The sequence below is a fragment of the Amblyomma mixtum genome, chromosome 1 (genome assembly GCF_055824585.1).
Source record: "Amblyomma mixtum isolate Tamu chromosome 1, ASM5582458v1, whole genome shotgun sequence".
In the NCBI taxonomy this organism is placed as follows: Eukaryota; Metazoa; Arthropoda; class Arachnida; order Ixodida; family Ixodidae; genus Amblyomma; species Amblyomma mixtum.
In genome coordinates, this window is record NC_143012.1 from 81,981,637 (window position 1) to 82,004,534 (window position 22,898).

A 22,898-nucleotide genomic window follows, 5' to 3' on the forward strand; every position below is an offset into this window, starting at 1 on the left:
TAACGTCCGGCTCCCGCCTTTATTTTTTGAATTCTCCCCGTACGGTGGGCAGAGTCAACCAACGCGTGGAGTGGCTTTCAGCCAGCTCCGTGAAGGCTTTGCTTTCGCTTTATTTTGTTTTCTAGGTTTCCGTGAATAAATAGTTTCATTTCCAGATTATATAGCCGCAAAATAAGCCCGCAGAAATAAAAATACGCACAAACTATTTGCTTCTACGGATCACTACGTATCACTCCGCCGATGGCAGAGTGGCAAGCCACCACGGGATTGGGTGAAAGGCACTCCACGCGTTGGTCGACTCCGCCCACTGTACAGGGAGAATTCAAAAAAAAAAAAAGAACTATTTGCTTCTACGGATCACTACGTATCACTCCGCCGATGGCAGAGTGGCAAGCCACCACGGGATTGGGTGAAAGGCACTCCACGCGTTGGTCGACTCCGCCCACCGTACAGGGAGAATTAAAAAAAAAAAGAACTATTTGCTTCTACGGATCACTCCGTATCACTCCGCCGATGGCAGAGTGGCAAGCCACCACGGGATTGGGTGAAAGGCACTCCACGCGTTGGTCGACTCCGCCCACCGTACAGGGAGAATTCAAAAAAAAAAAAAAACTATTTGCTTCTACGGATCACTACGTATCACTCCGCCGATGGCAGAGTGGCAAGCCACCACGGGATTGGGTGAAAGGCACTCCACGCGCGTTGGTCGACTCCGCCCACCGTACAGGGAGAATTAAAAAAAAAAAGAACTATTTGCTTCTACGGATCACTACGTATCACTCCGCCGATGGCAGAGTGGCAAGCCACCACGGGATTGGGTGAAAGGCACTCCACGCGTTGGTCGACTCCGCCCACCGTACAGGGAGAATTCAAAAAAAAAAAACTATTTGCTTCTATGGATCACTACGTATCACTCCGCCGATGGCAGAGTGGCAAGCCACAACGGGATTGGGTGAAAGGCACTCCACGCGCGTTGGTCGACTCCGCCCACCGTACGAGGGAGAATTAAAAAAAAAAAAGGCGGGAGCTGGACGTTAATTCGATTTAATTAGGGAGATCGGCCACACAGGGCTCGAAGTTCGAAGTTCCTAAGATTGCTCGGAACGTGTAGATTGAGTTCCCGTGGCAAAAAGACGAGTTCAAATTCCTCTTCACTGCACCTTTAAACATGCCCTGTCGTCCTCCACGAAGTACAAGAAGTAATCTGGGCACCACTGCGCTCTCTACGGATGCCGTAACAGTCAGGGGAAAAGAAACAGCTGGGTTGTGGAGCGCTATGTGCGATGTGCACGAGGTGTATCGAGAGCTCTGCCGCTACAGAGCGTTGAGCCTGCATCGTTTCCCATCAGGCGTCAAACATTCCCACCTGCGTCAAATATGGATTTCTGTGGTGCATGGAATGAATTACGAAGCAAGTGTGACAGCACGAGTAAGTAGTGTGTTTGAAACAGTCGACCTAACTGCGTAGCCATCGCAATACATTCAGCGTTCAGTGACCGTGCTATGGGAACATGCACGCATCCTTGCAGCATTCAGGACGGGGTGATCGTGTATGTGTGACTGTGTCGCTGGAGGATGGCATGAATAAACGCCTCCTTCGTGGACTTGGAAGCCCGTTTCCTTGCTGCAAGCCGCCCTGCCGTTTTCCTCCCCGCGGATGTTGCGTGCGCCGCAGTGGTGCCCCACTGTACATGCGGTGGCCGCTGGTTGGGGTCTTCAGATCACGCGAAGCTCGAAACCCCGGAGGTTGATGGCCTGTATCCGCCAAAGTAACCAGAACACCGACTGAGTGAAACCCCGTGCCAACACTGTTGCTCCGCTGCACAAGGTCAAGTGCAGTCCGCAGCAGCTACAGCGTTCGTTTTCTGTGTTTACGTGTTAGCGGCATTGATCTATGCGGTCACGCTGGAACAGCGCGGAGGACACCAGCATGACCGATAAAAGCCGATGAACTGGTCGAGTTGGAGCAACCCGTCATGAGCCCATTTTGGTCGCTGGAACCGCCTCGCATGCGTTTGTAGTTTGAGTGCCAAAGTGCTATAAGTGGGTAAAGCTTCGTCTGGGTTCCCAGAATTATAGTATAGCCCGAATTTCGTAACATTGCAGCTAAGCATGTTTGTAATTAGTAATTCGTGGAATAGAGAAGAAAAAAATTCACAGAACAGCTGATCCCATTATAAGTTGGCAATTTGGCAATGTGGTGGCAATAACAGCTGTCGATGCCGTTACCGGAAATGGCATCACTTCCCTGCAGCCAATGGCAATGTCCCAATCTGGTGGTGTCACTTCTTCCAGCCAATGGGCGAATTTTATGACCAATGACCATTATGGCCCCACTGGCTTCAAGTGCTCAACATGGTGCCCAAGCAACCGTGGTGGCTCAGTGGTTATGGTGCTCGGCTGCTGACAAAAGATGCAGGTTCGATTCCGGCCGCAGTAGTCACTTTCAACGGAGGCGAAATGCTAGAGGCCAGTTAGCCCGTTAAAAGAACCCCGGCTGGTCAAAATTATCTGTAGTCATCCACTGCGGTGTCCCTCACAGTCTGAGTCACTCTGGGACGTTAAACACAATAAAACCAAACGAAAACCACACGAGTGGGTGCCCTTTACCTCTCACTGCATGCGTGAAGCAGGCACAAAGGCTGGCAAATAGTTAATCTGCCAAAGCCAGCCAGTCCGGCTGCCATCTGAATGAAGAAGGCATTGGCTCAGCTGATCCGGTGACCCTGAACTGCCAAGCGCCCAAGACCTGCGGGCTGCCTCTCTACCAGAGTAATCGCAACACACAAGAGGCGGAAATGAATCCGCTGAGTACGTGCCTGGGACCAGGAGATGACATCCCCCACGGTGCAGTAGTTGATGAGCAACCTGAGCCGCTCGTCCTCCGCAGCGGTGAAGGGGCCAACGTTGAGGCGCGCTGCATGTTTCGAGCTGTAGTGCAGAGCACACTGGAACGCACTCCGGCCGGTCTTCAACTCAGCCGCCACCTGCCAGATGCACGCAAACACAAAACACAGATGGCGTTTTAAGCTCACTCATTCGTAAGCATGGGGAGGAAACTCATAACCACAGTTGAACATCAAAGCCTAAGCTAGTGACAGCGTATCGAGGCAGAGCCGTGCCCTCAAAAGCACTTCAAGCCAATGCAGGCGGACTTTTTCTATATGCAAAAGCTGCAACGGCACTCCGCCATGCTTTCCATGAGGTCCTCGCCACCGTTTTGAAGTGCAAAATAAAAAAAAACAAGAGAGTGCAGTATGCCAGAAAGCAAATGCTACAACAGGGTGAGCTCACGGGCTAGTTGGTTATTCATAATAATTTTTTCAACAGCGCAAGCTACACAAGGACACAAGACGAGGAAACACGGGAAGTTCAGCGCTCGTGTGTGTGTTCCCTCGTCTTGTGTAGCTTGCGCTGTTGAAAAAATTATTATAAATGCTACAAACTCACCAGAACGCTGGTCAAATCTCAAAAGGCAGAGGGGGCATACATTTTCCCTTATGCAGCCTGAAAAGGTGGCGCACATCTACCACTGTGTAGTCACTATAAATCTATTACACTATGAGAACATTCATCTCGCAACCAAAATGTCTCAAAAGTAAATGCTGCATTTGAAAAAAAAGACAGCAAATTTCCCTCAGCAGTAGCCTTCACGTTAAAAAAAAATGGCTGGGGTTCACCGTGGCTTGAACCTAGTTGTACGAGCGAAAGCTCCGTTAAGCATGGTCTCCACAGCTTAATTTTTTTTTTTTGCTTTTGCCCTGCAGGCGGATATAGTCATCACCTTTTCTCCACCACGGTTCAAATGCTAGTGCAGGCACATCTGCGTAGATGGGAGAGTCAGAACAAACTAACGACATTTCGCCGGCATGCTCATACCGTGCATCACAAATGCCTTCGAAGATTCACAGCAGCCGTTCTAACCCTTTAACCACCAATCACGAGTTGCACTCGTCTTGGGAGATTGTACGATTATCACCAATGACGAGTAACGCTCGTCCAGGCCCCGCCACGGTGGCTCAGTGGTTACGGCCCTCGGCTGCTGACCCGAAAGACGCGGGTTTGATCCAGGCCACGGCAGTCCAATTTCGATGGAGACGAAATTCTAGAGGTCCGTGTACTGTGCGATGTCAGTGCACGTTAAAGAACCCCAGGTGGTCGAAATTTCCGGAGCCCTTCACTACGGCGTCCCTCATAGCTCATAGCGCTTAGGGACGCTAAACCCCAATAAACCAACCTAAACCCACACTCGTCCAGCCCGATGCTGGGCTACTGCCACCTCTAAAGAAGGGTTACGGTCGGCAACTGCATTGCTTACAACTTTCAACATTAAAAAGAGGGTAGTTGTCCACGAAAAAAATTCATCCCGTGCCTTTAGCGCATTCTAAGCCTGACAACAGCCATTTCATAATGGCGTCACACGTGAATGCTCATGGCGGGAAAGGCAGTATGAAGAATGACTCAGCAAAAATGAAGATGACTAAGCAAAAACTACTCTGATAACAGCATGCCTACGTGCAGATTACAAAAGCCTCTCACAGAACTAGCCATGCAAAAATGAGGCTAACGGAAGCGTTCTCGCATTGCTCGGGACGAGCAACCCGTGTTTCACAAGCCCCACCAATGGCTGTGTTTGGAATAGCCATCTGTCCGAGCAGCGGAGTGACACGGTAGCAATGGAGCTCGACCATGTCGGCGCACGAGGCCTTCACGATTATGGAGCAGTTCTGCTTCGATGCTCCCATTGGTATACATGCAATAAAGCTTTGATGGAAATGTGAAAAATAGTCACTGTCGAGCTGTTATCTCAAAATACTATCTGTTATCTGCTGTTAGAGCTGTTATCTCACCACTATCACCTCTCTGGGTTTGTCATGGCATAGCCACGCTATCACTGTGCCATACTATTACTCATCACTTAACCGTGCCCCTTACATCCCGCCTGCATCGTACATTTCTCACCGCACTAGCCACAAGCTTCAAGTTTTTCACTTCAAGTTTTTCGTAATATAATGAAATGAAATGAAGATCAGGCAATCATTGTCCAGTGGTGCACCAAATAAAATTGCAATGCAAGCAGTTCTTAACAGTTGTTTTCAGAATCAATCGATAATTTGAACTTTCAGATAATTCAAACATTTTTTCTGGTCCTTCGAAGTTTGAATTAACAAGCTTTTACAGCAACGGAATTTTGCAATTTCGGCATGCAATTTCAGCTTCAGCTGACAAATGATGGCTGTGATGCCAAAGTTCAGTACAGATCACATGAAGCATGTCAAAGCTACAGTTATTGCTGTTTTGTAAGTTCATTCACTACAACACTCAAGCCAGCCTGCTTTAAAATCCAGAATGTCAATGTCATTGAACGAAGAAGAAGCGAGTACATTGCAGTTTTTTTTCATGCGTCACATGAAATTTCAACGTCACCGGTATCATTCAGCAGTTTGAAATTGAAACCAAAACGGCAAGACAGGAAAACATTCAATGGTAAGTTATTTACAGGGTGCAGGCAAGTACCATGCAGCGATTCAAGTATACTCATGTCCTCCACATGACTCATCATCATCATCAGCCTGACTACGCCCACTGCAGGGCAAAGGCCTCTCCCATGTGTCCCCAATTAACCCTGTCCTTCGCCAGTTGCCGCCACTGTATCCCTGCAAACTTTCTAATCTCATCCGCCCGCCTATCTTACTGCCGCCCCCTGCTATGCTTGCCTTCTCTTGGAATCCACTCCGTTACCCTTAAGGACCAGCGGTTATCTTGCTTTTGCATTACATGCCCTGCCCAAGCCCACTTCTTCCTCTTGATTTCGACTAGGATGTAGCGGTATGCTATAAATTATGCTGTGTCTTTAATATATCGATAGTGAAAAAGGCTGAATTTGCCAGGTAAGCTACATGTATTTGTTTCGTTTGTGCTTACCTGAGGATTGCAACAAGTTAGGGAGTTTTCATCAAAGAAACTATTTTGGGCAAGCACCAGGATTTGCGTTGCCAAGACTAGGCTGTACTGGAGGTCTCGTAAGGCACCATGTCAGATGCCACTGTCCTGACATTTAAAACTAAAAAGTGAACACTACGAATGAGGACGGATGCAAATTTTGAGTGTTGTGCTCCTTTATAGTGCCATTACAGCTTAGCGAATAGGTGCTCGAACAAAGCTATAAAACAGCACCGAAAGAACTGATCTCAGGAACCGTTTAATAATACAGTTGAACCTCGATATAACGAAGTCCTACTTGCAGCCGAAAATTTCGTTACATCGCGAATTTCGTTACGTCGAGGTTCCCATGTTTCAGCTGTCAAAATAAAGTATAACTGGTTCAGGAACACTGCTTGTTGATGGGAACTTGTAAATCACTTATTGAGGAAATACACAAGAAAATCGAGTAATAGTATCGCTAACAAGGGCACCGGATGTTTTTTTCTACATCAGGAGCATAATGAGTGATAGCAAACACCGCGACGGCATCATTTTTCTCCGTGTGCGCATAGCAAAAGAACGAGCGCAGCGCCTAGTACTGAAAGCCGCCACAAGATGTCGCTACTGGTATCATCATCAGCATTGAACATTTGCAGCCGGGGACGCATCAGAGAAAAATAAAGAAAAATGTTCGCATCGCTCACGCCGGCGCGGTGGGATTGTGCTCGCGGCGCAGTTATACTCCGACGTAGCGCGAGCGCACGTGCGCACGCGGCACAGCGACGTCACGTCCGCGAAACAGCGGCGCCCGATCGCCAGCGTGTTCGGCGGCTACCGGCGCGCTCTGACGGCGCCCGGCACGGAATGCAGCCGGCTGCATTTCGCGCGGGCCGCGCCGAGAGCGCGCCGAAGCCGCCCACCCAGAATGCACCGCGCGCGCCTCCCACGCCACGCTTCCCCTCTACCCCCTTCGCCACTCGCCTCCTCTGCCAGGGCACGTTTTTTTTTTTTTTTCGCCGCTCACCCGTTTTAAAGGTACGACCACACTAGCTCCACGAGTTTGTCAACACTGAAGACTTTTTTTTGTTGTTCTCGCACGCAAAAAAAAAAAAAACGAACGGACGCTGCAAGAAAATTCCGGTTTGCGCTTTCACGTTCAGAGTCTACAGCTCGCCAGTGGCGTCATGGCGCGGCGCGTCTTGAAACTTCCATGCCGCGGGCTTTGTATGCGCACGACAGATGGCGCGGCGGTACGTTCTCGCAGATTCCCACACTGCCGGCAAAATTGGCGCGTAAAAGGGCAAATACAAACTGCGTTTCGTCTCGGCTAAACTTTTAGCTCTCATTCGATTGTCAAGGTAGCTCCTGGCACATGCATGCGATGCGCAAGGACTTCGTTACATCGAAAGTGCGGAGCAAAATTACTTCGTTAAATCGCGAAAAAAAATACATGGTTTTCAATGGGGAAGTGATTGGGAAATGAAAAAAATGCGTTACATCGCGAATTTCGTTACATTGAGGTTCGCTACATCGAGGTTCGACTGTATTTATACCTTTTCTTCTCCCCAACCCCCTTTTTTTTTACTACCACTTTTCGCTGGCACTGTGAAAAAAGAATTTTTCGACAAGGGCCTGGATGAATCACAGAAGGAAGCCGTAGCTTTTTCTTTAAGGCAGAAGGAGCTGGCTGTCATCCATGGTCCACCCGGGACTGGAAAGACAACGACCCTGGTGGAGGTCGTGCTCCAGTGCGCCAAGCAGGGGTCAAAGGTCAGAGTCACAGACCGAGTGCATGTCCTTGTTCTTCACGTCTCGCAGTCATCATCATCATCAGCCTGACTACGCCCACTGCAGGGTAAAGGCCTCTCCCATGCCTCTCCAATTAACCCTGTCCTTTGCCAGTTGCGCGGCCACTGTATCCCCGCAAACTTCTTAATCTCATCCGCCCACCTAACTTTCTGCCGTCCCCTGCTATGCTTGCCTTCTCGTGGAATCCACTCTGTTACCCTTAAGGACCATTGGTTATCTTGCCTTCGCATCACATTTCTTCCCCAAGCCCATTTCTTCCTCTTGATGTCGACTAGGATGTCCTTATCCGGCGTTTGTTCAAAAGCCCACTCTGCCCGCTTCTGATCTCTTAATGTTACATCTTATCATTTTTCTTTCCACAGCTCACTGCGTTGTCCTTAGCTTAAGCGGAACCCTCTTTGCTAGCCTCCACGTTTCTGCCCCATGGGTGAGTACCGGTAAGATACAGCTGTTGTATACTTTTCTCTGCATCATTACAAAGAAGTAACCATGCAACCAAAACTTAGCTTCTAGTTCATTTTTTCCTCCTCAATCTGAAGCAACCATGGGCTTTCTCCTATCGTTTTTAGTTCCCGAGTTAAAAGCGTGTGACACGCTTTGTTAACGGTTGACAGTATGAGCCATTAAACAACTCCATATGCGTTAGCAGGAAGTAGCGTAGCCATTAGCACGCTCGACTGCAGAACGGAAGGATGGTGGTTCGAATCCCATCATGCACAAAGATTTTTTTCCTGGTCTGACTAGAAAAGCGTGACACCTCTGCTCACAACCTCCTGTCGACAACCTTCCATCGACAACCTCCCGTCGACAACCTCCCGTCGACAACCTCCCGTCGACAACCTCCCGTCGACAACCTCCCGTCGACAACCTCCCGTCGACAACCTCCCGTCGACAACCTCCTGTCGACAACCTCCTGTCAACAACCTCCTGTCAACAACCTCCTGCTGACAACCTTCTGCTGACAACCTTCTGTTGACAACCTCCTGTCGACAACAATGAGGCATTAAACGCTTTTGCCTTAAAATTTGGTGTCTGTACTCCTCGAAGAGAAGTGGGGCAACCTGACTAGAGACTGCGTTTCCCCTCCCCAGCACAAACGGCACGCACCTTGTCCCAGCAGCGCTCGTCCCACTTCTTGACCAGGGCGCACAGCCGCTCCTCCTCGGGGGCCTTCCAGGGGCCCTGGTTGAGGCGCACGTCCAGCAGGTGGCGCCAGTGCATCTCGCAGCCAAACGCCGTCCGGTTCGAGTTCATGTCCATGGCCGCAATGCGGAGCCAGTCGATGGGCCGTGTCGACTTCTCCAGGAGCTCCACCAGGGGCATGTTGCGCACTTTGGTCATCTGCGCACGTCGCACCAAACACCGCTCATGTTAGGCTTGGAGGCAAGCAGAAAGTTCGTGAAACTTAAGCGATTCCTCCCTTTGGTTTGGTTATGGCTCGGTGGTTACAGTGCTCGGCTGCTGATCCGAAAGACACGGGTTCGATCGCAGCAGCAGCAGCCGAATTTCAATGAAGGCAAAATTCCAGAGGCCCGTGTGCTGTGCGATGTCAGTGCATGTTAAGGAACCCCAGGTGGTCGAAATGTCCGGAGCCCTTCACTACGGCGTCCCTCATAGCCCGAGTTGCTTTGGGACGTTAAACACCAATAAACCAATCTTTCCTGCGCTCCAAGGCTAACAAAAAGCGAGTTTCCCCTTGTGGTAATGTGAATACCAGTGACAGCTTGGGCAGCGTGAAATGCGCTGACGCCAGGCGAAGTGTGTAGTAACTCCGGGTAATGGTGTGGAAGTGTTTAGTAACTCCAGGTATACAGCTGCAGCGTTAATAAACACCTTTAGCATATCGTACCGTCTTACATCTACAGTTATCGAAGTACCGGGAAGGGAGCCCGCCCACAGCCGGTGAGCACACGCTGACTGGTCCCGATGCTGCAGGTGCGTGTGCAACTGCCGGGTGCCTGACGCCATCTGGTGGCATCAAGGTGATTTACGCAGGCACATTGGATGTGTGTGGGCTCCCGGTACTCTGATACCGGTAATACAGTGTACAGTACGCCAACGCTATCTAATGACACTACATTTGCAGTAGCACCACAGGTAAGCTTTAGCGAGTGCCCTTTGCTGAGAAAGCAAGACACTAATCGGTCAATGGGTGTAGGGGTTCAGGTGTAGGGGTACAGGTGGTAGGCATGTGTTCCATATGGTGTGACACACAGTCGCTCATCCATTCATATACAGTAAAAAAGAAAGAGAGGGAGGGAGGGGTGTGCGTGCCGACTAGTATTTGAAGTCAATTTTTTTCTTTGGCCGGCAGGGGATACGAGTTGGGGGTGGATTTTTACATGGCAGTATATAGTAATCACAAAATTTGCTTAACGAGGTTTTACTGTATGCGTCCCATGCATCGATTGTAGAGGAGCCATTGAAAGCCTCCCAGAGGCGATCAATGAAAACAAGATCAGAGCACTTCCCCCAGCTCCCTCATCACCGCACTGGCTCAACAAAATTTGTGCGGGTGTGTAATTATTTTTGTGCTGAAGGAGTCCCAAAATAAACTGTGAGAGTGGACATATGTCTGATGTCGCAGCTACGTGAAAACCCAATCAGCGCATGTGCTTAATGCTTGCTGGAGACAAATATCACAACGCCCAGCTACGACGTGGAGCTTATCACGAGTATGTCACCTGCTTTCATTGTTAGAAATTAGTGCCAACAGTCGCGCGTTGTTGAGTAGCCGAAAGATTTTTCAGACTTGGCGGGACCCGGGAAATTGACAACATAATCGAACATTCCGGAAAATTTGTGAACTTCCGAAAAATAACTTCTCTACCAGAAACCGGCTATAAAAATCCTGAAAATTGCCGCTCCCCACGTATCACAGGCCCATGACAATATTAGACTGCACCTGAGCTATAGTCATGCTTTCCTCACGTCCACACCTCCTCACGACACGATATCAGTGAAACGTCCCGAACGAATGCACGCGCCACGCGAAGCAAGATCAATCAGTTTCTATGAGCAACAACGACGCTCGCAAAGACAGAGAGATATAACCCACGGAAAAGAGCGCCTGTTACCCGCATCTGTTACCCTGCAAAGCGGGTGGCGTCAGCTGTCCCGTTTTCAAAGCAGTCGCATGCTCATTGTAGGCCATCCCTTCGAGTGGCAACAATGAACAAATGGCCCAGCCTATCCAAGGCAATCCGAGTGACCAACTCAGTCACGTCGCTCGCGCTTCCAAGACACAGCTTTTCACAACGGCAAAAGAACTGACTGTTTGTGAAAGCGATGCCCGCTCGAGTCTATGCCAAAAAAAAAACGAACTTTTGGTTGAAAAACGATCTCCACAGTACTGCCGATGTCCATTTTAGTCTGAAAAATCAAACTTTTGGACTACACAGAGTCTGGTTTGGTTTGGTTTATGGAGTTTAACGTCCCAAAGCGACTAAGGCTATGAGAGACGCCGTAGTGGAGGGCTCCGGAAATTTCGACCACCTGGGGTTCTTTAACGTGCACTGACATTGCATAGTACACGGGCCTCGAATTTCTCCTCCAAAGAAATTCAACCGCCGCAGCCGGGATCGAACCCGCGTCTTTCGGGTCAGCAGCCGAGCACCATAGCCACTGAGCCACCGCGGCGGCGTGGACTACACAGAGTCTAAAACATCATAAATGAAATTGTACACTTTCCTATGAGGTGCGTGACTGTCACTCAGCAAAGTCCAAATGATTCAAGTCCAAAAAATCAGTCGGCTACAGTATATGAAGGAAAATTTGACAGGTCCAATTTGTTTTCCTCAAGCGCGCTTGGTGTGCGCCTCGCATGCCTGGTCATGGCATAGTGGTGATGGTGATTGTCAGATGGTGACCAAGGCAAGCATGAGAAGCGCTTCAGTGCCTTGAAAAGCTAATCCGCTGAACGATTGGTTTGGTTTATTGGGGTTTAGCGTCCCAAAGCAAAAGAGGCTATGAGGGACGCCGCAGTGAAGGGCTCCGGAAATTTCCCCCACCTGGCGTTCTTTAACGTGCACTGGCATCACACAGTGCACGAGCCTCTGGAATTTCGCCTCCATCGAAATTCGGCCGCTGCGGCCGGGATCGAACCTGCGTCTTTCGGGCCAGCAGCCGAGCTCCGTAACCACTGAGCCACCACAGCGGGGCAATCCGCTGAATGAGTACCAACAATGATTTGCACTGCAAATCCTGAGTTCAACAAGGTAGTGGCACACTGCTGAACTAAAAAGGAATATCCTTTCTTGCCTTGTGCACGAGTAACGTTAGAAGCAGCGCTACTGCATGCGACTGCCGTTCCTCATGCCACCTCCTCTCTTCTCGTATCACGGGCTTTCTTTAACCCTTTGAAGGTTTTTGCCGTATATGTACGGCGGCGGTTTTCTGTCCCACAAGGTCTTTGCCGTACTCTGTCCCACAAGGTCTTTGCCGTACGGGTACGGTTTCGATCTTCCGTTTGAAATTTTGCGCCAAAAGAGCAATGCGTGCTCACTGGGGTGTGCTGCCACCTCTTAGGACTTACAAGAAGTGTTTGAATTTTGTGCTGCCTTCTTACGGAGATAAGCAGAACTTATGTCTAGCGTTAGCGCGGCGGCACAGACTGCGGCAACACCCCTTTTGTAGTTTTGGTCGCCGCGTGATCGCAACGGAGTCGCGCGAAATTTGAGTTCTTTTTGTCAGCACTATCTTGCAGGGGCTGCCGAAGTTGATTTTTATCTTTATTGGCGCTACTCTTAGCTTGCTTATCACCGTTGCTCGTGAGGTATTCTCGCCCTCTGTGGCAACGCGCCTACGCGGTTTCGATTCCGCCGCGGGATCGCAACGGAGTCGCGCAAAACGTGTTTTCTCTTTGTGGGCACTGTTTTGCAGAGGCGGCGAAAGTCGATTTCTATCTTTATTGGTGCTGCTCTTAGCTTGCTTATCATCGTTGCTATTCTATTCTATTGAACATTTTCCAGTTGTGAGTGATGCTGTTACCAAATTACTGTTCCTAACTTTTTTTTACTATTTATTCTCGATTATATACATTTTGTAGATTCAAGATCCGCAATAAAGTAATTTGACCACCTGGGAAAGTTTTCTTCAAAATAATTCGACCCTCAAAGGGTTAAAGCTAATCTTTTGCGTCTGTGGCCTATTCTGAGCATGTACCCGATCAAAAAAACTTTCATTAATTTCATTCACAATTTTAGCATGGAAGCCATAGTTACTTAGGGAAACAACTGTGCTGTTGTGACACGAACTGTCTCAGGTAAACTTGCAAAAAGCTTTTGTTTTTTCTTCAGAGAAAAAGCTTTCTGCACCTGACCCACCGGCATGGCTCACTAGCTCTGGTTGCTGATCCCAAGGTCGCGGATTTGATGCCAGCCACAGCAACCATATTTTGACAGTGGCAAAATACGAAACACCCATACTCTTGTCAAGTCAGCATACGCTAAGGGGGGAAGAGGGTCTTAGAAATATATTTTTATTAATGAAGTCACAACAATGAAATCTTCAGGGAACATGCATTTCTGCGTGTTGATTCCAAACACGTAATTTTATTTTATGTAAAACAAGTCCTTGTGCACTTATGCAATATGTTAGGCAACTTTAGCCGAGAGAGTGAAAGAAATTCTACAGCAGGGAACTTGTTAGATTGCATGCCATTGGTTTGTCTTGGCATCAAGCTATGCAATGAGGGTAAAATTAGCATCCTGCCTGTTATAGAAGGTGAGTTGTACGATTTTGAAATTGTTAGTTTCTTCCCATCTGTGAAGTGGCAACTCAACTTCTGTGATAGGCAGGATAATAATTTTGCCCTTATTGCACAGTTTGATGTCAAGACAAGCCAATGGCATGCGTCCTAGCAAGTTTCCTGCAGCAAAATTTATTGAAAGCTCTCAGCAAAAAGTTACATAACATATTAATAAGCGTACAAGGTCTTGCTTTACATAAAATTAAATTACATATTTGGAATCAGCACGGAGAAATGCATGCTTCTTGAAGATTCCATTATTGTGACTTTATTAACAGAAATTTCTTTTCTAAGACCAGTTTCCCCTTAAATCTCCCCAGGTGGCCTAAACTAATCCAGAACCCTCCACTACACCCATGTGTCACTTCAGAACAAATAACCGAACACCACGATTCACAGTTCTCTTCCTGCAAACTCCATGTCGCACCCCTTCCCCATTCTTCCCAAGAGTGGAATCTCGACGGGCACACAGTACACCATACGGCAAGTCAGGACAACAGACCCACCTGTTCTTCCAGCTGGCGTATACGCTCCTTAAGGTCGGCACTCTGTGCGGGGTCGTCGGTCGTCAGCAGTCGCTCGGAAAGCGTCTCCTTGCGGTCCATCAGTGCCTCCAGGTTCTGCTGGAGCAGATTGCTCTGAACTGCTTTCACCTGAACATGGACAGAAAACACACCAGAAAACACCGGCGGTTAATTTTTTACAGGCCAGTACAAAACTTTGTACAAGGCTGTTACAGTGGATTAGAAATCACATTTAACGACCAGGTTTCGTCAAACAGATACCTGAGGTTTTGTCAAACAGATACCATTTCATGTTTCGAAGATGCGCATGAAGCTAGAAATTCAGGCAAGAAAAATGGCGAACGATTTAAACTCGTTAGGCCAAATGCGAATTAGGTGCACGAACACTTCGGTTTCGGTTCGAGGCTCGGTTTTCGAGGTCAAACAAGCTTCAGACAAAAATCGGTGAAACCGGAACATAAGCTGTGCCTTAAAGGTGCACTGAAGAGGAATCTGAACTCGCATTCTTACCGCTGGAACTCAATCTACACGTTCCAAGTGTTCTTAGAAACTGCAAAATATTGCCCTGTGCAGCCATGTTCCGTAAATTAAATCCGACTAAGCATCCTGTTCCCACCTTTTTATTTTTTAATTTGCCACTGACGGTGGGAGGAGTAAACCAACCTTTCAACCAGTCCCGTGGCGGCTTGCTGCTCAGCCATCAGCGGAGTGATACGTAGTGATCGGCGAAAGAAGGGAGTCCACGCGTATTTTTATTTTCGTAGGCCCAATTTGCAGCTATGTAGTCTCTGACTAGATCTATTCATTCACGGAAACCTAAAAAACAAAACAAAAGCGAAAGCAAAGCCACCACGCGACTGCCTGAAAGGCACTCCATGCGTTGGTTGACTCCTCCCACCGTATGTGGGGAGTTAAAAAAAAAAAAAGGCGGGAGCCGGACGTTAATCCAATTTAAATTAGGGAAATCAGCCGCACAGGGCAATAATTCGACGTTTCTAAGAACGCTCGGAACGTGTATATGGAGTTCCCGCGGCAAAAAGACAAGTTCAGATTCCTCTTGAGTGCACCTTTAAGAGTATGACGCCATTGCATTAATGGATTAACACACACTATATGGAAATGACCATTCTCTACCTAGCATTCATATATCCCTGCGAGTCCTCATACCACTCCTGTCACAGTGGTGCAGAGGTGGATGGATGGATGGATGGATAGGAGCGCCCCCTTTGAAACGGGGTGGTGGCAATTGCCACCATGCTCAGCTTTTCTTTCTTTATTATCTTTTTAACTGTGTTGTCAATTCTCATTAAGAATCGCCATCATCTTTACCTACAGTTTCCTACAATTCTAACCTTATGCCACATCTCTGCTTTTCCGCCACCAATCCTCCAATCGCTTTTTGCTAACTTCCACTGCAGATCTATTTACATGACCATTGTTATCTTTAAACCCTAGGGCCTCAGGAAGAGTGACTGCGCCTGCATCGACATCCGGATGGATACCACCACATTTGCTTATGAGGTGTTCAATTGTTTCCACAGATCTACCACACACTGCACATGTGTCATCTTCTTCGAGGTTAAGCGAAGCACCACTGCCCTCTGGTGGCAGGTGCTGCCACCTGTGGGACTTGTGTGACCCAGGCTGCTCTTCCCGAGGAACCTGTCGCGACCGGTCATAAACTGAACTGGCACCTGCCACAGTGAGCACGGCGGGACCGTACAGACTCACTGAAACCGGCAAGTGGGGGCTATAGAGCTAGCACACAGAAAAAAAAATGGTATTGCCATTGGCACAATCTATTCACACAAAAATGGGAGAGGGCGTGCTGCCAAGGTCAGTGTTTTGTGAACTTATTATCTCAGTGTTTTAGCTCAGTGTTTTGTGAACTATTAGCCATGAAGTTCCGTTTTCATGCTTTATAATGGGTCCGTTAATATGAATAATCCGCCCGTTAATATCAACAGTCAGCCACAGTGGCTCGGTGGTTATGGTGCTTGGTTGCTGACCCAAATGCCGCGGGTTCAACACCGGCCGCGGCGGCTGAATTTCGATGGAGGCAAAATTCTAGAGGCCCATGTATTGTGCACTGTCAGTGCACGTTAAAGAACCTCAGGTGGTCAAAATTTCCGGAGCCCTTCACTACGGCGTATCTCATAGCCTCAGTCGCTTTGGGACGTTGAAACCCCATAAACCAACCAACCAATCATGACTAATTAGCCATGACCCATGACTAACTGGTCATGACTGGTTAACAACTAACTAGCCATGACTAATTAATTTATGACTGGTTAATGACTAGTTAGTCATGACTAATTAGTTGATGTCTGGGTTAATGACTGGTTAGTCATGACTTGTGACTAGTAATGACTAGTTACGACTTTCACTTTAGATGCAATGGACAGACAGACAGTCATGGCCGCGAGTATGAGCCACTAAAGGCTTTCACCTTAATAATTGTAATTGCAGCTGTGGACACAACAACACAGCAAAGAAACTGCATGCATAGCAACCTATCACGTGATGCAGGAGTTCACCACAGTACATCTGCATCGTGCATTGATCATCGCATAGTGACGCCTGTTTCATGTATATATCTCCCAATGATGCCTATCACCACTTCAAAGCGGGCTACCTTCATTTCGCATGAAAAAATTTGAAGCAGGTTTCATCACACGCACATCATTTAACATTGTTCACGAGGCCTGTCGTCCCATCCCGGCAGACGTAAAGCCATACATCGTGCCTTTTACCTCCTGAGCTATGCCATAGCATTGGGCTGGTGATTTGCCTCGTCCATCACGGGGTATTTAATGTGGGCTGACGATCATTTTTGCATCTCATGCTGATCGAAGTTGGTAATCGCGCTCAGCAGCAGCCACAGAAAGTCTCCCATTTAAAAAAACATCATCGGTGAGAAACAAGCTTTGGGATTGGGTACCAAAGTCAGCTTACAAACATTTTGAGTATATAGGAACAATCACTAGTGCCGAGATGTTACGCTTGTTTTCTTGTCAATAAACTTATCGCTACATTCACGGCACGATTTTTATTTCATTCATTTTTAGAGCTCAGCTCTTAGGCACCCGTTCCTGCGTTCCGCCTCGCAGTGGTCGACGTTGTCGCCGTAACATGCCACCTGACAGATGGCGTGTTGGCAGGTAGTAGAAGAGCAAGATGCCACGCCATGGTGAGAGTGGAGCAACAAACAACTGAAGGGTGGCGGCCATGGTATGGCACCACCCTACAGTTGAGCACAACTCCTCCCGTAATCTCACGCACCTGCCAGGCACCTGCCAGCCAGGCCAGGTGACGCGAGAATACGTGAAGAGCTGTGCTCAAATTTCCCATCACTGACTATTTAAATCAAATGTCCAATTTTTTTTTCCAGTTGGCTCATCATAAACACATGCACTGGCAGTCGTCAAACTGGTGAATAACACCAAGGAGTGGTCAGAAATTCGCAGTGCCCATACTGTGTACCGTGCTGCTATTGCAACATACAAACTGAGTTTGCATTTACAGATTTCCCCACAATGTGTTGAAATTTTGATGACGTGGCACTGCAATCATACCACTGATAACCAGGTCAAATTTAACATAAAACAGAACTAAATTTACCACTGCTGTTACAACACAGTCTCAGTAATTTCACGGCAACAAGAACAACTTATTAAACAGTGCACGACGCAATAAAAGCACAAGAATCACTTCCCTGCGCCTATATCCCAGGTGCAACTTCGGTACCGAATTTTCTTCCGTGCACCTGCCATCCACGAAATAGGTTGAATATAGCTGCGAGTTCGTTATCAGTACGAAGACTTTCCTATTTATAAGAAAGCCCTCTACTGGCAATTTAATTCCATGTCAGCAGGAAGGGGTGCTGCAGAAACATGTCCAACCACACCGGGACTGTCGTTGCATGCTTCCTGCACGCGCTCTCGGCGAACCGCTTCCAATTTCTTCGATTATTTGGGCAGTCCACAATCAAGCAGGGCTGTCCCAACGACCTTCTCACCAAGAACGGCATTGCTAATAAGATACCTTTTGGCATTGCTAATAAGATACCTTTTAGACGGCAAAAGACGGACGAAAAAGACTGCTCTGCAATGCATAAAGCCCGCGTCTGCACAGCCCACCCATTACTGGCAACAATGGACTGGCGGAAATGGCTATTGACGCGCAATGCATGGGGTTCGAGAGTATTTTCCTCCTCCGCAGCTTGCCTTTCGTAAAATGGTCTATAAGCGATCTGCGTATTTTCGAACCAGGCTACCTGTAGAAACCATCAGCTTAAAGGTGCAGTGAAGAGGAATCTGAACTCGTCTTTTTGCCGCGGGAACTCGATCTACACGTACCGAGCATTCTTAGAAACTTCGACTTATTGCCCTGTGTGACCGATTTCCCTAATTAAATGAAATTAACGTCTGGCTCCCGCCTTTATTTTTTTAATTCTCCCCATATGCTGGGCGGAGTCGACCAACGCGTGGAGTGCCTTTCAGCCAGCTCCGTGGAGGCTTTGCTTTCACTTTATTTTGTTTTTTAGGCTTCCGTGAACAAATAGTTTCATTCGCGTATAATATAGCCGCAAAATAAGCCCGCAGAAATAAAAATACGCATGGACTATTTGCTACTATGGATTACTACGTATTACTCCGCTGATGACAGAGTGGCAAGCCTCCACGGAGCTGGCTGCAAGGCACTCCACGCATTGGTCGACTCCGCCCACCGTAAGGGAGAATTAAAAAAAAAAAAAGGCGGGAGCCAGACGTTAATTCAATTTAATTAGGGAAATCGGCCACACAGGGCAATAAGTGGAGGTTTTTAAGAATGCTCGGAACGTGTAGACTGAGTTCCCGCGGCAAAAAGACGAGTTCAGATTCCTCTTCACTGCATCTTTAAATTCGAGTAAATACAGTACATATGGGGCAGGACACTATGTGTGTTCTTTTCGTCCCATGTCTTCTCATAAGAGCTAGAAATTATTCAAATGCGCACCTCCTCGCTACCCGAGTTCACCAAATATTTGGACAGCCAGACTTTGAGCCTGAGCCGTCCCTGTAGTGCAATGCCAAGAGCATTCAAGCCGCCAGGGGGCGTCGCCATACCACGTACCAGATTGCAGTATTCCTCGGCTGACCACAGACGCGCCGGCGCTATGTATGGGTCCAGCTCTCTGTTGGACCGCTTGGTGAGTGTGTCCTCGTTTGGGGGCGCTGGCATGCTGTTCACGTCGCGGAAGTACGGGTGGTGGAAGGTGAGGGAATGGTACCAACTCTTCCGTATCTTCGGCTTGTTGCGCCGTTGCGATCGCTCCGACAGCCGTGCAGGCAGCTCCTTTTGCTGTTGCCTGCACAAGGTGGCAGCATGTTCCACCAGCAGTGCCAACAAAACCGGACACTAGACTAGCACGTACACTGACCCACAAAAAAAAAAAACAACAAAGGACACAGAGTTCTCATAGTGGGTTCCATGGGACACTTGAGTTCAGTGGAGTGCTTTCTAGGGTTCCCTAAGCATCTAAATCCATGTCCCAAGACTCACCTTTGTATTAACCCTTTCACTGCCAGGTTTTTTTACTCACATCTGCACACACCCTGCCGGGTTTTTTTTTGCATGTTAGTTTCCTGGAAATTTTTTGCTAGTAACGCACTAAAATGCTCTGCAGGATATGTAGACATGTTTATTCAGGATAATGTTATAGATATTAGTTGTAATGAATCAAATCTTCCAGCACCAATCTGGCCTGTCGGATTTCCTCTTCTTACGCGGATTTTTCGGTGGCAGGGGTACTTCATCGCTGTCATCACTCGACAGGGCACTTAGGTGGGCTCCTTCCTCGTTCTCATTATCACTGGACTCCGAATTCACAAGCAATTTTGAATTTCTTCGTCCGTCAAAGCGCGGACGAGTGTGGCACATAGCCTCATGGCTGTTCTGCGCTGACCAAAACGGAGTGACTCGGATGTGGAAACATGCGCGCCATCTGTTATTTAAAATTTACCCTACAAGATCTATGAATTTACGGCGTCTCTCCATAGATAGCGCTACATGTTTGCATAGTTTTTTTTTACACGAGTATTATCGGGAGCGGCAGGGGGTGAGTTAAAAAGCCAAAACGAGTTAACTCGGGAGAGGCAGGGGGTGTGCACATTTGGTAGCCCGAGTTATCTCGGGAGTGGCAGATTAAGGGTTAAGGGAGCAAATTATTACGGCGAAAGCCTTTACATGCTCATGACTCGTCGGCGTGTGCGTCTGCAGAAGCTGTCCCACCCTAGTGATGACGTCAGCAACATGTCATAGAACGTCATAACACGATATTGCCACACCTTAGCTGTCAATTACAAACTGATGACGTCATTAACATGGTGCAGTATGTCATAACACAAACGTAATTAATGTTAAAACTTAATCAATGCCATTAATAAAAAATAACAAAACTGATGACATCGACATTGCGTAGTACATCGTAAGACAAAATTAATCAAAATTAGTTACTAAACATTTTTAAAATTAACAAAAAACTGATGGTGTCATCAAATAGCGTAGTATGTCGTAACCAGAAATGTATTGCGCATGTACACAATGCAGAAATGTATTGACGCATGCGCGTGACGTCACGTGTGACGTCATCACCACAGTCTATATAGACCGTTTACAGCGCGCAGTTCTTCTGTTTGAGACCAGATGGCGCCACAGGTGCGCTCAGAACACGGCGCCATTACTTTCCTCGTAAGTCGCCGGCGTGTATGCCTCGACGCAGCAGTGGAAATGTGAAAAGAGAAAATACGTGCTCTGTTGTGGATTGCGAGAATTGCGACAAACAGTTAAAGGGGCGGGATGCGATCGTTTGCGAGCTTTACGGAACCGAACTGCACTAGTACGTACTGCCCCTGTTCGCGCCCGTTGGACATCCACCCTTTCTGAACGGGCGAACGCAGCACACATGTTCGCCAGCGCTAGACAGCAAATATAGAAAGAAAGGTCTCGATCTCGGAAAATCTGCGAGGGTAAGTGCGCAACATAGCCGCATGAACAAGCTGTCCCGCCACCGAAACGTCAAAAAAAAAAAAAACGACGACTAACGCTACTGCATATTGTGCAGTGCATAGCCGTGCGAGCGGACAACGCTTACCGTCAGTTCGTGTATTACACACCGCCTTGGTGCTACTGTTGAACTTCGCTCCAAATAGCGTGGTTTTCGTGGACCACAATCGGAATAAAGCATTTGTGTTACGGCTACTGTGCTCAGCGGTTGTCACTTCCTCGCGATCCATGCGAGACAGTCACTAGAAGTGACTACGGCTGATTGCTTACAACCAACGAGACCTCGAGCATTTTCATGTCCGCATATCGAGCATGGAGCGTACCACAATTTTATACTATGTGAGGCTGACATAATTGTGAACTTCTTGTAGTGAACGCTCTGCTATGCGCGCGTTATCACAAATATATCGCGGAATCCTTGTAAACGATTGCATGCAGGCTTGTGAAGGCTTTTTGATGCATGGTACTGCTTACATGATTGGGTAACATTCGTTTGTTCATTTATTTTTGCCGTCTTCCTTTGTTTAGCAAACCAACAGAAAATATTTTTAGGCTTCCTAAGCACCTTTAACAGGTTGTAAACAAATGAGTACGATGTGCATGTGAGCGTTCTAGAGCAGTCTCCGCATGCATGTACACAATACGACAACGACCTGCGCAGCCGCAGGGTCGTTAAACCTTGCTGTTTTAGATAATAACACTAAAAAAATATTAAGCAAAGCCTTGCGCGGCATTCAGGCGATCCACCCGTTGCCTCGAACATTTTTTTTTTCTTTATTACCGACTTGGCCGGTCAAACAAAACAAAAATACAATGACATGACAATAAAAGCACAGGTCAGTTTCTAGCTAGTGCACGATGATAAAATGGGTTAAATGATTTTAGTTGGTCGAGGACAGGCAGCCACTCAGGCTGAGGAGCTTGCTGTCCGAAAATTTCCTGAGTATACATGATGCTCTCAATGAAATACTGATGAGCCGGATTCACAACAACATGTTCATGCCTGACATCCCGTTGCCTCGAACAGACGGAGAGCTCAGCGGCTCTTCGCGACATGAAGCCCGATCACGTTTTCACGCCTAAAGTCATCAAATTAGGGTTTTCACATGTCCTTCGAAGCTTCGGACCAAACACAGTGTCGTCTTTTCACTCCTTTCCAAACTGTTTCAGCCGAAACACTGCCTGTCGGAACTGAAACATCAGACGCAGCAGCCGTCGCGACGAGGCGCGCGCCGAGCGGTCAGGAGGCGAGAAATGGCGGCGTGATCACGTGATCAAAGATGGCAGCCCCCATGATACGCCGCTGTAAAGCGTCTATATGGAGCGCTGACCACCGCTCCGACTCCATCCTGCCAGCGCATGACATCACCTATGACATCGTCACCACAGTAACAGGTAACAGGGGCAGCAGCACACGTGGAAATGGCTTTCGCCTCATCGTACTTTAGAGAGAGCAAAGTGCCCCCAAGAATTTTTTATTGGCATCCACCTAACGCAGCCAATAGGCTACAGAGGAAAGCTGTACAGCTCCACAGAAACTTCGCAGTTTAACCCTTTGAAGGTTTTTGCCGTATATGTATGGCGGCGGTTTTCTGTCCCGCAAGGTCTTTGCCGTACGGGTACGGTTTTGATCTTCCGTTTGAAATTTTGCACCAAAAGAACAATGCGTGCTCACTGGGGGCTGCTGCCACCTCTTAGGACTTACAAGAAGTGTTTGAATTTTGTGCTGCCTTCTTACGGAGATAAGCAGAACTTATGTCTAGCTTTAGCGCGGTGGCACAGACTGCGGCAACACCCCTTTTGTAGTTTTGGTCTCGCCGCGTGATCGCAACGGAGTCGCGCGA

General features: G+C 48.0%; 1 protein-coding gene across 1 annotated transcript in view; it reads right to left on the reverse strand.

Annotated features, from left to right (window-relative positions):
- Window positions 1–22,898, reverse strand: part of LOC149366965 (uncharacterized) — a 49,339-nt gene that overhangs the window by 19,452 nt on the left and 6,989 nt on the right. Inside the window, exons 3-6 of the mRNA XM_089553371.1 lie at window positions 19,123–19,357; window positions 13,990–14,136; window positions 8,842–9,075; window positions 2,820–2,987 (exon numbers count right to left, since the gene is read on the reverse strand). Of these exons, the coding sequence (XP_089409497.1) occupies window positions 2,820–2,987; window positions 8,842–9,075; window positions 13,990–14,136; window positions 19,123–19,357 (784 nt within the window). The remainder of the gene's footprint in view (window positions 1–2,819; window positions 2,988–8,841; window positions 9,076–13,989; window positions 14,137–19,122; window positions 19,358–22,898) is intronic.